This window comes from Nerophis lumbriciformis, linkage group LG34, assembly GCF_033978685.3.
Source record: "Nerophis lumbriciformis linkage group LG34, RoL_Nlum_v2.1, whole genome shotgun sequence".
In the NCBI taxonomy this organism is placed as follows: domain Eukaryota; kingdom Metazoa; phylum Chordata; class Actinopteri; order Syngnathiformes; family Syngnathidae; genus Nerophis; species Nerophis lumbriciformis.
In genome coordinates, this window is record NC_084581.2 from 26,236,457 (window position 1) to 26,253,956 (window position 17,500).

At 41.5% G+C, this 17,500-nt stretch overlaps 1 protein-coding gene across 1 annotated transcript; it reads right to left on the reverse strand.

The window, feature by feature from the left end:
• Positions 1 to 2,040: 2,040 nt before the first annotated feature.
• LOC140677539 (uncharacterized) lies at positions 2,041 to 8,704 on the reverse strand. Its single transcript, XM_072912234.1, is given in 8 exon segments — positions 2,041 to 2,215; positions 2,217 to 2,286; positions 3,955 to 3,976; positions 7,082 to 7,130; positions 7,132 to 7,227; positions 8,443 to 8,487; positions 8,489 to 8,601; positions 8,693 to 8,704. Coding segments are annotated over 8 exon segments (582 nt in total).
• Positions 8,705 to 17,500: the final 8,796 nt, after the last annotated feature.

Consider the following 17,500-nt stretch of genomic DNA (forward strand, 5'->3'; position numbering starts at 1 on the left):
TCTGCCATCTACTCAGTTAAAACACAAGTAGCAAGTGGGCTTCCATTGACTTCATATGTACTGTATTGAACTCAATGGAGACCCACTTGCTCTTCAGTAGCGCTGCAACCGCTTTGTTATATTGTATTGGCAAGCTGAAGCTGTGTTTTACCTGACTTGAAGATGAGTGGATGACATCACATATATTTTTGGGTGAACTTTTCCTTTAATTAGAGACCAAATATTACATTAAACTCTAATATTGCATGTGTATTGCGATGTCCCCTTTATTTTTGTTGTCAATCAGGGATGAATCAGGGATGATGGAGGAGCCTGTGATTGCCGTATGTTGCAAAAACTGTGTTGATTAGTGGATGCTGACATCCGACCGTGCCTCAAATGCAGGGCTGATGGTTTCTCTGTCAATGCACACAGGCTGACCAGTAGAGATGTCCGATAATGGCTTTTTTGCCGATATCCGATATTCCGATATTGTCCAACTCTTAATTACCGATCCCGATATCAACCGATACCGATATATACAGTCATGGAATTAACACATTATTATGCCTAATTTTGTTGTGATGCCCCGCTGGATGCGTTAAACAATGTAACTTTACCATGGATTGATTAACGTGGACCCCGACTTAAACAAGTTGAAAAACTTATTGGGGTGTTACCATTTAGTGGTCAATTGTACGGAATATGTACTGTACTGTGCAATCTACTAATACAAGTTTCAATCAATCAATCAAAAACAAGGTTTTCCAAAATAAGAGAACAACTTCAACTCCAGTTATGAAAAAAAGTGCCAACATGGCACTGCCATATTTATTATTGAAGTCACAAAGTGCATTATTTTTTTTAACATGCCTCAAAGCAGCAGCTTGGAATTTGGGACATGCTCTCCCTGAGATAATCCTAATACCCACTACAACTATGGGAAATACTATATTTAACTTTCACAAAACGCATTATTTGTTATTTTTTTAAACATGCCTCAAAACAACAGCTACAAAAACAATGAAGGCACAGAGCTTCAGTCCAGAGTATACTAGAGCATACTTGCCAACCTTGAGACCTCCGAATTCGGGAGATGGAGGGGGGGTTGGTGGTGTACATTGTAGCGTCCCGGAAGAGTTAGTGCTGCAAGGGGTTCTGGGTATTTGTTCTATTGTGTTTATGTTGTGTTACGGTGCAGATGTTCTCCCGAAATGTGTTTGTCATTCTTTTTTGGTGTGGGTTCACAGTGTGACGCATATTTGTAACAGTGTTAAAGTTGTTTATACGGCCACCCTCAGTGTGACCTGTATGGCTCTTAAGTATGCCTTGCATTCACTTACGTGTGTATAAAAGCCGCTTATATTATGTGTCTGGGCCGGCACGCTGTTTGTATGGAGAAAAAGCGGACGTGACGACAGGTTGTAGAGGACGCTAAAGGCAGTGCCTTTAAGGCACGCCCCCAATAATGTTGTCCGGGTGGAAATCGGGAGAATGGCTGCCCCGGGAGATTTTCGGGAGGGACAGCGCCCCCCGCGACCCCAAAAGGGAATAAGCGGTAGAAAATGGATGGATGGATGGCACTGAAATTCGGGAGTCTCCCGGGAAAATCGGGAGGTTGAAACCGATACCGATAATTTCCGATATTACATTTTAAAGCATTTATCGACATCTCTACTGACCAGTCTTGACAATATGCTCTCCTTACTGGCTGGTGTAAGTAAAATGAATCAATGCTTCCAATGTGATAACCTGTTACTTCTGCCTCATTGGCTTGTTCTAAAGTCAGTTGGAATTTTGCACAGGCGTAAATGATACAGAATAGTTTTAATTGTATACATGTTTTTGTATTTCATCTTGCACTTTAAACATCCATCCATCCATTTTCTATCGCAAATATTGTGTAATGTTAAACATTACACAATATTTGCAAACACTTAGCTATTTTAGTGTTTGAATTTCTTTTGTAAAAAGGAAGTAAGAATATATTCAGAACCAAGTTGTCTTTGACATGCATATTGCTGCGTAATGTTTATCAGAGAGCAGTGCATCTTGAAAAGGTTAAATGTTAAGATTTACCATGTTATCGAATAAAACTGAAATATCAGAGTACTCCTCAGCAAAAACCTATTTTGCGGATATTTTGTCCTCCTCAGTTGAGAAGGGGTCAGTTCTAGAGCAAGAGACTTTGGTCAGTGAAGAGCCAACATCCTGCTGGTACATGTCTGCTGCGTGGGAGATGTGGCAACAATTCCTCCCCCAGTTTTTTTGGACACCCACCTGCTGCCAAAAGATGAGGTGAAGAAAACCATAAGTAACAAATTACAATCATTAAAATTCACAAAAAAGACTAGATTGTGTAATGTATAAGGCATGTGATTTTTCCGTTTATAGTCGGAAAACCGTCTTTTTTTTATCTCTGTAAAAATATAAGAAAATATTTTCTGTTTTTCTTTGTTTTTTCCGACCTACAATTTGTGTTAAAATCTTGATCCGTCTCTTTGCCACTCCTGCCAACAACTACGCTTTTCCCGTAATGAGTACGGTTTTTGATAATCCATTTCGATTTACGGCTGCAGTGGTAAAAACCATGGCTTTCCATAAAAAATTATTAACTTATAAATGAAAGCTACGTAGCTTAACTACATTTCCCAGTAGCTTTGCTACTTTTTAAACATGTAACGATTTCCGTAGTTTAGCTATTTTTAGACCCATGTAGCAGTTAGCTAAGCTACATGCTACAAAGGAAGAGAGGGAGAAGAGAAAGAGAGATGTGGACTAGTAGAACTCCACGGGCAGGGGACAAAATAGAGGGGACAAATCAATGATGATTAACCAATTGGTTACATATATGAAAATCCATGATTGGTTGGTTGGTTTACTATGATGAGTCACGATTGGTTAAGATTAGGACAACACATTAGGGACAGGCCAATCAGAGGCAAGATAGGGCGGGTCATCGAACCAGGAAGGGAAATAACAACAGACATCCCAAATGACGACAAGAGAGTCGGAGAAGAGAAGAGGGAATTTTCAAGCGGGCGATTTATAAAAAAACTAGTGGAAGATGGCAGTAAGTCCACAATAAGCGCGATATCACAAAGCCAATCGGTGTCACTCAGATCAGGGAAAGTGTCAGCTTTTTCAAGTTGCTCCAAAAATGTGATAATCTACTGTTTTAGCTCTCACACACGTTGACATACTTTACCCAAACTTAACCAGCTGACATTGGAACGGTAAAGCAAATACTTGTGGTCGGCGTCGGTCTCTTTAAGAAATGTAATAAACTGACGATGGTGAAGGGCCCTCGCACGAATAAAGTTAACAAGCTTTATAACTGGCTTCACTATGTGGTCAAGCTGCAATACAGATGTGCACAGTAAAAAAATGCCTAAAACCTAAAAAGTGCTGTCAGAGCAGGAGCGGTAAAAAAAAGTGTACCTGGGCTGTGCAATCAGTCAATCATACAGCAGTCCTATTGCACTACTCTGTGGAATTACTTGGTATTAGAGGACAATTCATGTGGTCCTAATTATAACAATTTACTTAATTCTGTTTTATTTTTTGGCTGGCCGGATCAAAAAGAATAACGGGCCGGATGTGGCCCGTGGGCCGTAGTTTGCCCACCCCTGCTGTATAGAATAGGCTAACCCGTGTGGTTCATGTGGATGTAAACACAAGTTGTAATTACTGTAGTGACTAAATAACAGTGACTGAAACAGACATAGTGATTCATTTGGATGAATGATGTATGTATTTATGTACTGTTGATATTTTTTAAATTCTTCAAAACACTAAAACATCTTTAAATGATGCTTTTTTTGTACTAATTTTTGTATGTTCAATTGCTGAAAAAACAGAAGCCTCACCACCCTGGACCTGCGGCCCCCAGACCCCTGGCTTATTTTCAGTCCTTTTCATTAAGTTCAAATCACATGCCTGAATGTATGATTTAAAAAAAAATATTATTAAACTCACCTGGGATTCTGTGTGCATTCCATGAAGATGGGAACGTAGATCGACCGGTAAATTGAGAGCTTTGCCTTCCGGCTCAGCTCCTTCTTCACCACAATGGATTGATACAGCGTCCGCATTACTGAAGACGCCGCACCGATCCGCCTGTCGATATCACGATCCACTCTTCCCTCACTCGTGAACAAGACTCCGATGTACTTGAACTCCTCCACTTCGGGCAGGGTCTCCTCCCCAACCCGGAAATGGCACCCCACCCTTTTCCAGGCGAAAACCATAGACTCGGACTTGGAGGTGCTGATTCGCATTCCAGTCGCTTCACCCTCGGCTGCGAACCTATCCAGTGAGAGCTGAAGATCCTGGCCAGATGAAGCCATCAGGACTACATCATCTGCAAAAAAGCAGAGACCTAATCCTGCAGCCACCAAACCAGATCCCCTCAACGCCTTGACTGCGCCTAGAAATTCTGTCCATAAAAGTTATGAACAGAATCGGTGACAAAGGGCAGCCTTGGCGGAGTCCAACCCTGACTGGAAACGTGTCCGACTTACTGCCGGCAATGCAGACCAAGCTCTGACACTGATCGTACAGGGAGCGGACCGCCACAATCAGACAGTCCGATACCCCATACACTCTGAGCACTCCCCACAGGACTTCCCGAGGGACACGGTCGAATGCCTTCTCCAAGTCCACAAAGCACATGCAGACTGGTTGGGAAAACTCCCATGCACCCTCAAGGACCCTGCCGAGAGTATAGAGCTGGTCCACAGTTCCACGACCAGGACGAAAACCACACTGTTCCTCTTGAATCCGAAGTTCGACTATCCGACGTAGCCTCCTCTCTAGTACACCTGAATAGACCTTACCGGGAAGGCTGAGGAGTGTGATCCCAGGATAGTTGGAACACACCCCCCGGTTCCCCTTCTTAAAGAGAGGAACCATCACCCCGGTCTGCCAATCCAGAGGTACCACCCCCGATGTCCACGCGATGCTGCAGAGTCTTGTCAACCAAGACATTCCCACAGCATCCAGAGCCTTAAGGAACTCCGGGCGGATCTCATCCATCCCCAGGGCCTTGTCACTGAGGAGCTTTTTAACTACCTCAGCAACCTCAGCCCCAGAAATTGGAGAGCCCACCACAGATTCCCCAGGCACTGCTTCCTCTGACGTATGGTCAGTCTAAGCCGAAGCTGGTTTGAGTGATGTCAAGCGTGCATGTGCGTGAGATCACAGTAGTAAACAATTTGTGACAAGTTCGCTCTCAAAATGGCAGGGAAAAAAAGCACAGCAAAATGAAATTATGAAGAAGAAAACAGGACATTTTTAACAGAATGGGAGAGTTTTTTGTTTTTGTTTGAACGGAATGGCAAGCCATTCTGCCTTATATGTCAGGCGTTATTAGCGCATTTCAAAGCTTTAAATCTTCAGCGTCACAAGGAATGCCAGAAGTCCCACTAAGCAACATGCATAGTAACATAAAAAACATTATATTTTTGTTTGTGGACTTGTTGAACTGAGAGTTTGTGTGTGTGAGACAATGCACACAATGTTAATTGTTGAAAATAACTGGCCTGTGGTCTTAGTACTGTAGGAGTCATGTTGGTGTGTGACATTTACAATAAATCTGGCTGAGCAGAGGTCTGTGTGTGTGTGTGTGTGTGTGCGTGCGTGTGCGTGTGTGCGTGTGTGTGTGTGTGTGTGTGTGTGTGTGTGTGTGTGTGTGTGTGTGAGAGAGAGGAAGGAATGGGGTGATGTTCATGTGTGCCCATTAGTAGGATGTGGCTCTGTGCAGTAACACAGTAAAAAAAAAGTGTCTCTTAGTCTCTGACTGGTTGGCCACCCCTGCTGTAGATATTCAACTCACCAGTGATCGAAGATTATAGTCGTGCAAGAGTTGGAAGAGATATATAGCCAAATGGATCGGAGGTTTAAGTTAAAGTACCAATGATTGTCACACACACACTAGGTGTGGTGAAATTTGTCCTCTGCATTTGACCCATCCCCTTGATTACCCCCTGGGAGGTGAGGGGAGCAGTGGGCAGCAGTGGTGCCACGCCCGGGAATCATTTTTGGTGATTTAACCCCCAATTCCAACCCTTGATGCTGAGTGCCAAGCAGGGAGGTAATGGGTCTCATTTTTATAGTCTTTGGTATGACTCGGCCGGGGTTTGAACTCACAACCTACCCATCTCAGGGCGGACACTCTAACCACTAGGCCACTGAGTAGGTTTTGGGAAAAAGTAACTTGTTGAAAATTCTCTAGATCAAACTCATTTTCATCGTGGGCCACATCGCAGATACCAAAGCCCTTGGAGGGCCGCATCATGTTGATATTACACAGTTTATATATTTTTTGTTATTATTACCATTGTTTACCAACAAACTAATGGAAAATCTGTTTTGGAATCAAAAGTCAAAGTGACAACTTAATTTCAGCGAGTGTAGAATTGTCTTAAGAAAAAGGGTTTAAATGACACAAAGGCAATAAATACAGTAGGAACGGGATTGAGAATGCACTATTTGGTTTACCTGACACATGAAACGCGATGAATTGCGGGAGTGCCCTATCCACTTTAGCCGCCATTCCAACTTTGACCACAGCGTCAGTTGCTATGGAGAGTGGACCTTTCCCCTCATTTTCAGCAGACTGCAATGCAAAATGATTAACCCCTCCTCTTCCTCTCATGCGAGATCCACCTACTGTAGCTTGTTACATCAAATAATATTGAGTTAAGAGCTGCATTTGCATGCCTTCCATGTTTTTTCTGTCAAAATGTAGATACATTAATCAATAAAGATTAAATAAAGTTGATGCACATTCTTACCAGGCAATCGCAGGCCACAAAGAATAATGGGGCGGGCCAGATGTGGCCCCCGGGCCTTGAGTTTGACACGTGTGCTCTCGATGGTGTGTGAATTAATGTACACCACTATTGCATTGTTTAGGTGGGGGTTTGTCTATATGGCTAATTAAGGTTTGGGGTTTTTACCCTTGTGTCTTAGAATTGAGAATCACTACAGCTGCTGGAGTTTTTGTTGTTGTTCAGTACATAACATTTGAGTAACATTGCCAAAGTTGAGTTTAATTTCAGGAGGCACATATTGTAAATTAAGGAAACCCTTACCTCACCTTTGTTGACTGAGTTTGGCGATATGGTTGCTTCTGCACATTGTGTCTGGTTAGACAGCATTTGCTGCATGTAGAGGGACAAGTCAAATTCCCGCCCATGGTGCACCTTGACCTGGTCCCACATCCTGTATTCAAGAACTGTTGATCTATAAAATAGTGAATCAGTCAATCAAATGTTAAATATGCAATGTAGGATAGACCACGTGCAAAAATGCTTTTTGACTTACTGATAAGAAGGAGTGCTGATATTATTTCCTGTCTTCGTTTCTGCTACTTGCAGCAGCCACAGCACCATTGTCTTAAGTTGTGGGCATGTCCTGGTTAGCTAAGTTGTGTAATGGAAAAGGAAGTAATAAGATGAAAGAAAGATTACTTTAATTCACACTCACTTATCTTGTTTTTACCATTTAGCTCACAGTTAAGACATATTCTTAAGAACCTATCAAAAGCATTGTCAAACACGGAAGTCAAGCAATCAGCTGTTTGAGCATCTTGCTTTCAACAATGCCTTTATGGAACACACCATGCAGTCACACATTTGGAGCTAACATTTTTACCAATGTGCAACATGGTTCCTTCTTCTGCAGTAAGAAAGATGTAAGCGTGTCATGCACTGAGTCAGAGATGTCGGCGCAGCTTCGCGGCCTCAGATTGGTGGAAAATTGTAATTTCTATAAATATTCATATTTACACTTGACGAGAGATTTACATTCATTTGTATATCGATTTAAGATTTAAATTTAACATTTATATTACATTTTTAGATGGAGATTTAACATTTTTATTTGATTTAACATTTAGGTATAACATTTACAGTCAACATTTAATTTAAACTTAATGGGATGAAAATGTCACGGCAGAAGAGGGGTTAGTGCGTCTGCCTCACAATACGAAGGTCCTGGGTTCTATCCTGGACTCGGGATCTTTCTGTGTGGAGTTTGCATGTTCTCCCCGTGACTGCGTGGGTTCCCTCCGAGTACTCCGGCTTCCTCCCACCTCCAAAGACATGCACCTGGGGATAGGTTGATTGGCAACACTAAATGGGCCCTAGTGTGTGAATGTTGTCTGTCTATCTGTGTTGACCCTGTGATGAGGTGGCGACTTGTCCAGGGTGTACCCCGCCTTCCGCCCGAATGCAGCTGAGATAGGCTCCAGGCCTTTCTCCAGGCCTAGATAGGCCCCCGCGACCCCGAACGGGACAAGCGTTAGAAAATGGATGGATGGAAGGGATGAAAATGAGCTAAATGTGAGAAAAGGGTGTTAAATGTGAGAAATATATCTGCTAGAAAAGTGTGACTGAATTTTTACATTCCGCACCCAATATTCTGAAGCCAAAAAAAGTTGAGAAGCAAAAGACTAACCTGTAAACTTCTTCATATATCGTGAGGTTATTTTTGACAGGCATGGACAACCTTACTAGTGTACCCATCAATTACGAGAACGTGTGTCACTCCATTCTAGACAATGTGGATTTTGTGTCCCATGTATGCAGCACTGTTAGGGTTATGGTTACGTGCGCCCTTTGAGGGGGAAAAGAAGTCAAAGTTACATAGTAAAAACATCACACCATATACCACAACATTAAAAACATGCAAAAGATAGTCTACTTACACGTATGCGCATTTCATGATATAGACCATGAGATGTTTTCAAAATCTTCCACCAGCAACCGCTCCAATTGCAGACAGGTACCCGGTCATCATCTTGTCGACCCTGTCTTATTAAACAACATTGGTAAGCTGTGACATGTTGGCCTGGTCTTAATGGATTTTTATTTTACAAAATGTACATGAGGTGCGATGAGGTGGCGACTTGTCCTGGGTGTACCCCGCCTTCCGCCCATGTGCAGCTGGGATAGGCTCCAGCACCCCCGCGACCCCAAAAAGAGACAAGCGGTAAAAAAAATGGATGGATGGATGACTCAGGCAGAGTAAAAAATAGTCATATAAATGTGGGGGATGAGGAAAAATGACTCAAGTACTGAGCTAATGTTGGGTAACATTCGATTCATTTGTGAAGACATGCATTTAATCAGAGCAAAATACAAATATTCTTAAGGTACATTTGAGTACTTCAATTCAATATAACAAATAACATCCATCCATTTTCTACCGCTTATTCCCTTTTGGGGTCGCGGGGGGCGCTGGAGTCTATCTCAGCTACAATCGGGCGGAAGGCGGGGTACACCCTGGACAAGTCGCCACCTCATCGCATTTAAATTAAATATAAACCACGGTGGTAGAGGGGTTATTGCGTCTGCCTCACAATACGAAGGTCCTGGGTTCGATCCTGCGCTCGGGATCTTTCTGTGTAGAGCTTGCATGTCCTCCCCGTGACTGCGTGGGTTCCCTCCGGGTACTCCGGCTTCCTCCCACCTCCAAAGACATGCACCTGGGGATAGGTTGATTGGCAACACTAAATGGTCCTTAGTGTGTGAAGGTGAGTGTGAATGTTGTCTGTCTATCTGTGTTGGCCCTGTGATGAGGTGGTGACTTGTCCAGGGTGTAGTGCCTTCCGCCCGATTGTAGCTGAGATAGGCTCCAGCACCCCCCACGACCCCGAAGGGAATAAGCGGTAGAAAATGGATGGATAGATGGATAATAAATTACCGCATAAGAAAAACGCATTTTCAAATGTGATTGGTGAAACACAGTCAGGAAGTCTGACAAAAGAAAATATTGTGGGAGTCGCGATAATGGGGCGAGAGAGCAGTAGTTCTGAGCCGGTGAGTTTAATATCAGACTCTTTCCACAACAACTACTTTTCCCGGAAGTGTGTCCTCTTATCTCTGGTCACATCCGGCCTATCCACCAATCCTCAATCTGGTGTTGAGAACAATCGGTGCCCCGCCACAACATTACATTTTTACGTAGTAATAGTATACTGTCTTTACAGATCCAAAAAGTAGGGAGGTGATTTAAAATGATCTTAGAATAACAAATTATCCAAAAAAATGTAATCAGGTAAATATAATGCGTTACTATCATCGTCTGTACACCAATAAAACCAAAGTGTACCTGATGTATTGCCCTGCTGATAGCAACCTTTAGTGGGTGTTGGATACATCATGTCCCCTCCTGAAAATGTTGTGATGTGCACAAAATCTCCTCACTTGACATTCACACCCAATTGTAAAACAATAGTGGAAACGTCTGCGATCATTTCTCTGATTAAATTTCCGCAAGGCTCGAGTGACACCATCTCCGGTCCGTGCACCTTCCGTTCATTCTGTTTCTAATTCTGAAACGCAAATCAAAAAACTAAATTAGGGCCATTTTTCGATTTTTACAATATATGACAGATTTGAAAAAAAACAAAAAAAGAGTTTACGATGAATTGATTAACGTGTACTTAAACAAGTTGAAAAACGTATTCGGGTGGTCAATTGTACGGAAAATGTACTGTACTGTGCAATCTACTAATAAAAGTTCCAATCAAATCAATCAATCAAAGTGGAGTTTCATTAAAATATTGCCATTTGATTGATTGATTGAGACTTTTTTTTAGTAGATTGCACAGTACAGTACATATTCCGTACAATTGACCACTAAATGGTAACACCCCAATAAGTTTTTCAACTTGTTTAAGTCGGGGTCCACTTAAATGGGCTGTTTTCCTTTCATGGATTTTTATTTTTTCCAGATAAAGACAAAAATCCAATTCATGTTCATCCAAAATGCAAAAATGCCTGATTAGCTTTGTGATGACAAATTGAACCGGAAGCAGTATTTTAGCTTTTCCTTCGCGTTTAGCATGATTTTAGCATAACGACTATGTTCAGCAGAAGTTCTATTGCCGTTTAAAAAAATGTCAATAAATGGTTGTCCAACTTTTGTTTTAGAAATAAAATAGAAAAAATGGCCAAATATTATTTTTTTGATATGCATTTGAGAAAAGGGTGGAGTGCCATCTCCGGGTTGGGGAGGAGATCTTGCCCCAAGTGGAGGAGTTCAAGTACCTCGGAGTCTTGTTCACGAGTGGGGGAAGAGTGGATCGTGAGATCGACAGGCGGATCGGTGCGGCGTCTTCAGTAATGCGGACGCTGTATCGATCCGTTGTGGTGAAGAAGGAGCTGAGCCGGAAGGCAAAGCTCTCGATTTACCGGTCGATCTACATTCCCATCCTCACCTATGGTCATGAGCTTTGGGTCATGACCGAAAGGACAAGATCACGGGTACAAGCGGCCGAAATGAGTTTCCTCCGCCGAGTGGCGGGGCTCTCCCTTAGAGATAGGGTGAGAAGCTCTGTCATTCGGGGGGAGCTCAAAGTAAAGCCGCTGCTCCTCCACATCGAGAGCAGCCAGATGAGGTGGTTCGGGCATCTGGTCAGGATGCCACCCGAACGCCTCCCTAGGAAGGTGTTTCGGGCACGTCCGACCGGTAGGAGGCCACGGGGAAGACCCAGGACACGCTGGGAAGACTATCTCTCCCGGCTGGCCTGGGAACGCCTCGGGATCCCCCGGGAGGAGCTGGACGAAGTGGCTGGGGAGAGGGAAGTCTGGGCTTCCCTGCTTAAGCTGCTGCCCCCGCGACCCGACCTCGGATAAGCGGAAGAAGATGGATGGATGGATGGATGGATGGATGGATGGCATTTGAGAATACTGCTTCCGGTTCAATTTGTCATCACGCAGATAACCACGCATTTTTGCATTTTGGATTAACATAAATTGGATTGTTGTAGAGATGTGAAATGATGTCTATATGTAAAATTCCAATTAAGGAAAGTATTAATTACCTTGGAATAATTATTACTAAAAATCTGAGTTATAGATCGATCTTGAACTTAACTCCAATTGTAGAAACAACTAAGAAAAGATTTAACCAATGGCTACAGAGAGATTTATCCTTAAAAGGCAGAACCTTGCTTTCCAAAGCAGAAGGTATATCCAGGCTTACGTATGCGGCTATTTCTTTAGAGGTTAACCAAAAAATATGTATGACTATTGACAATATACTTGTTGACTTTATTTGGAAAAACAAAATTCGTTATATAAAGAAATCTGTTATAATGAACAATTACAATCAGGCTGGTCTAAACTTTCTGGATCAAATAGTGTCTAATTGGATAAGACACTATTTGAAAGACCCTACCTCAATTTGGAACTTCATTTCTCATCATGTATGTTCTAACCTTGGAGGCCTAAAATTGTTGTTATTGTGTAACTACAACATTGATAGGATTCCTGTTGCTCTTTCAAACTTCCACAACCAGGCCCTTCTGGCATGGTCTCTTATATACAAGCACACTTTCTCACCTACGAAATACTTCATTTGGAACAATAAAGACATATGTTACAAAAGGAAATCTCTTTTCCTCAACAATTGGTTCAAGAATGGTATTATTTTAGTGAGACAGCTTTTCAATAAGGAAGGTATAACTTTTTAATTACCAATAATTTCTCAACCATTTGAAGGTCCCTGTGACTCCCAAACAATTTGCCATTGTATTTGATCCCATTCCAACATGTGTTGTTATGTTGTACAGGGCTTACTCATCTCCTCTTTCTGCTGTAAAACTTGTGAATGATCCACTTGACACTCCTGTGGGGAAACTTTGTTTTGATCAGAAAAATAACAGAAAAATCCACAGCTTATTCCAAAATGATTGTGTGTCTGTATCCTATGTAATAGTGTTGTGAATGACATCTGCTGGGTCTCTTCCTAACATGTTTTACTTACAACAGTGTTGGGTTAGTTACTGAAAACCAGTAACTAGTTACAGTTACTAGTTTCTTTATTTCAAAAGTAACTCAGTTACTTAAACCAAAAAGTAATGCGTTACTGTGAAAAGTAACTCTTTAGTTACTATATATTTTTTTAAGGCCCCATTTAATGCCCTTTTAGCCTTCATTTCAGTACTGTTGCACTGGAAAATAATACAATCTGTTGATCAACTTGACATGCTTTTGCATCACTGAACTCTGCTAAGCAATGTGCTCTACATACAACACACAAAGACAAATATATGTTTCAAAGAGCCAATTTGTTTCAGGCCAGAACAAATTGACAAAACTATTTTAAATAGCTGCAACATTACATACATAAGTAACAACATAGCTGCAAACCAAGGAAGGCACACACTACATACATAAAGCATAACCAGGCGTTTTTTTATCTCAAGGAATTCTGAAATAAAATCATGTCTGAAGCCCAGAACACTCTACACATTTCCCCACTTAGTTTAGAGAAAAGGAAAGATTGGCCTGGCCCACTAGCATCCCTCTTTATGTTTGTGAACTTTATATCCGTGCCATGATCCGGTCCCCGGATCATGGCATGATTTATGTTGGTAATGTTTCTGTTTTAGTCTGTTTCCTGGGTGCACCCTCTTTCCCTGTTTACTGTTGGTTTCCATGGGCACTGATTCTCCTCACCTGTCTTAGTTTTGCAATTAGTGTTCCCACCAGGTGTTTTGGTTAATCACTCCCCTTTATAGTTTCCTGTCACCCAGCAATAGTTGCTGGGTCAATGTTTGCTTTATACAACATTTACGTTCCCCTGGTTTTCTCTTCGCTCTTTAGATTATTCTGCTGTCCAGCATTCCCCGTTTTTCACCCTTGGTGACATTTTGTTTTTTTGTTTAGCTCCACGCTTGCTAGCGTCCTCAGTTTTATATTTTTGTCCTGCCTTTTATTTATTAAAAATACTTTATTACCTGCACACTCCTCCTGCTTGTCTTCTGCCTTGATATATATATATATATATATATATATATATATATATATATATATATATATATATATATATATATATATATGAAATACGACTTTCAGTGAATTCTAGCTATATATATTTATTTTAATATATATATATATATATATATATATAAGAAATACTTGAATTTCAGTGTTTATTTATTTACACATATACACACACATAACACTCATCTCATACTTGCCAACCTTGAGACCTCCGATTTCGGGAGGTGGGGGGTGGGGTGTGTGTGTGTATATATATATATATATATATATATATATATATATATATATATATATATATATATATATATATATATATTAGAGATGCGCGGTTTGCGGACACAACCGCGGAGTCCGCGGATTATCCGCGGGTCGGGCGGGTAAAAATAGATTATAAATAGATGCGGGCGGGTTGCGGTTGAACCAATTCGGAAATATATATACATAGTTAAATGTTGTTACCCACATACGAAAAACGAGCAGCACTCTTTGAAACAGTCAATTTTTCATCAGGCACCGCGTCCCAGCTCTTAGCCACGAATGCGTGGCCAAGAGATGCGTGGCACACATTGAATGTCTCTGCTACATTGGATCAGTCTCCTTTCTTTAACAGGCAAAAGCTTTATAACCTCACTAATGCCTTGCATCGTCTATATTAGATATATAACAACGGGCGGGTGCGGGCGGGTGTGGTTTTGATAAAATGTTGGTTCGGGTGGATGGCGGATGGATGACAACTTTTGTGATGCGGTTGCGGATGAAATAATTGCCTATCCGCGCATCTCTAATATATATATATATACATATATATATATATATATATATATATATATATATATATATATATATATATATAATACAATAAATATATATATATAGCTAGAATTCACTGATAGTGAAGTATTTTCTTTATATATATATATATATATATATATATATATATATATATATATATATATATATCTCAATCTATCTATCTATCAAGAGGGACAGAGACAGCGCACAGTGCATGTGGATCACATGTTACCATGGCGAGAAAACATTGAGAGACTGCCAGTTACCTAGTCTCCACCAGTTGCAGAAAATGTGCCATCAGTACAACTGGACAGTGCTGTTTCAGTTCCATCATCAGGACCATCAGTGAGTCAGACACAAACTAGTCTCATCATTGAACCAGATTCAAGGGCTGCTGAGTTGCCATCATCAGAACCCAGATCACCCACAACAAAAACCCCACCCCCAGGTATCCAGAAAGGTTTTGAGTACCACCAAAAAAACGGAATCTCTGAAGACAGTATAAAAATCTGTGTTAAAGATGTACAAATACTGTTTGTATAATAAGCATGTTATTGTTTACAAATGAGGGTTAAGAGTTCAGTACTAAAAAAAAAAAAGAATGTGGCTTAAGTACAGTTTTTTAATTGAGCTGCTGCATTTTTTGGTTGGGTTGTTTATTTCTTTTGAGTAATTTCTACAATTCTAAAAGGGGAGGAATGTAAGAGTGATCTATGTTTGTCTGTTGCCATCTCCTGGTGAATGTTGGCTATAGCGTACTGGGGTTACTTTTTGGTTGGCTAACAATTTACGTGGTGTTGCGCACCTGACGTCAAGTGTGTGAGTCTGTTCTGAAGTCTACAGTAAAGAGACGTACTTCATCACCTCGCCTGTTTATTGCCTCCAACTCAATATATTACAACAACATTGCTCCATGCAGACCCTCCAGGTCCGCATGGAGCTGGAGGGGGTGTGGCCTCCAGGTCCGCCTGAATTTCGGGAGATTTTCGGGAGAAAATTTGTCCCGGGAGGTTTTCGGGAGAGGCGCTGAATTTTCCGGGAGTCTCCCGGAAAATCCGGGAGGGTTGGCAAGTATGACTCATCTACTCATTGTTGAGTTAAGGGTTGAATTGTCCATCCTTGTTCTATTCTCTGTCACTATTTTTCTAACCATCCTGAACACCCTCTCTGATGATGCATTGCTGTGTGGCACGCACAAAAGTGCTTTCATCAAATGCACTAGAGTCTGGAATCTTCCATCTCTCCCGAGGATGGCCCAAAACCGGTCAACCCTTGCTTCCTGAGGAAGATCTTCACTGCCAAGCACTTGGTAGTACACTACTTCTTCCCGGAGGCTATCCAGGTCCAATCGCAGCTGCGGCTTGGAACTTACAAGCGTATTTCTTCATCGTACTAGTCGTCGACGTCCCCATGGCTGTATTTTCCTCGTTCTTCTGCTTCGTCTCCTTGTTGTGTGCACAGTTGTGCACTGCACTCTCTAAAAGCCGTAGATGTTATTGTCACATATGCATGTACAGTAGATGGCAGTATTGTCCTGTTTAAGAGTGTCACAACATTGCTGTTTACGGCAGACAAACTGCTTTACAGTAGACGAAAACGTGACTGCTGTTGTTGTGTGTTGTTACCGCACTGGGAGGACGTTAATGAAACTGCCTAACAATAAACCCACATAAGAAACCAAGAACTCGCCCTCGATCATTCTACAGTTATTACATGATTGGGCAGGCACGCTGTTTATATTGTGGGAAAGCGGACGTTAAAACAGGCTGTCGACACGTCACTCAGGTCCGCATGGAGCTGCAGGGGGTGTGGCCTCCAGCTTCGCCTGAATTTCGCCAGAAAATTTGTCCCGGGAGGTTTTCGGGAGAGGCGTTGAATTTCGGGAGTCTCCCGGAAAATCCGGGAGGGTTGGCAAGTATGGATGTGATAATCAAACACTCTAGAAGTCTAGAATGAAAGAGTATATAAGAGAATTGACAGAGTGTGTGTACCTTCAGTGTGCAGTGCCTCGTTAAAATCCTGCCGCTGTTGGAGGTGGAGGTGAAGTGTGTGTCTCTTTACTAGCTTTGTCGAAGCATGTTGCTTTTGTAGCGGTTTCAGCATTTTTAAATTGCTAGGATAGGATCTTTGGTTCAAGACACAACTTACATTCAACTACAATGTTATTTTCTTTGTGGTCGACAAAAGAAAAGTACTGAAAATATCTCCATTTTGAGAAACTCTGCTTCGGGCTTCGCCATGATGTCTTGTTAATAAACATACACAGCGCACCTCTATTCTTGTTGCCTCTTCTGCAGCGGTGCAATAAAACACTCAGATCTTCTCAGTTTCTAGCCGATACTACATAAAAAATAACGCAAAATAATGCAGTAACTCATCATGTAGTAACGGTAACTGAGTTACTGAATATAACAAATAACGCATTAGATTACTATTTACCGCCGATAGTAACGGCGTTACACTAACACTGCTTACCAACAAAGTCAAAGAGATATCTTTTAAAATCATTCATCGTTATTACCCTGTAAAGACTGTGATGGTTAGATACAAGAACGACATTGATGTTACCTGCACCTTATGTTACATGCATCCAGAGACTGTTTACCACCTGTTTTGGACTTGTGAAAGCACTCCATCACTATGGCAAGGCATCTGTCGCTTCATCCTGGACAATATTCATGACAAAGTTGTGTTTTGTTTTAAAGACGTGCTATTTGGATTTGCACTGTATGAAAAAAAATTTGATAAGGAATTTTACCTTTACAACTTCATTATACTATTGCTAAGTTTTATATTCATAAATGTAAGTTTCTCAATACCCGACCTGTTTTTTGTGCCTTTAAAAAAGAACTAACTCTAAGTTAAAACACTTTCTACCTCTAACAATCAAAAAGCTGTGAAAACGATGATGCTTTGCTCCAAATTTA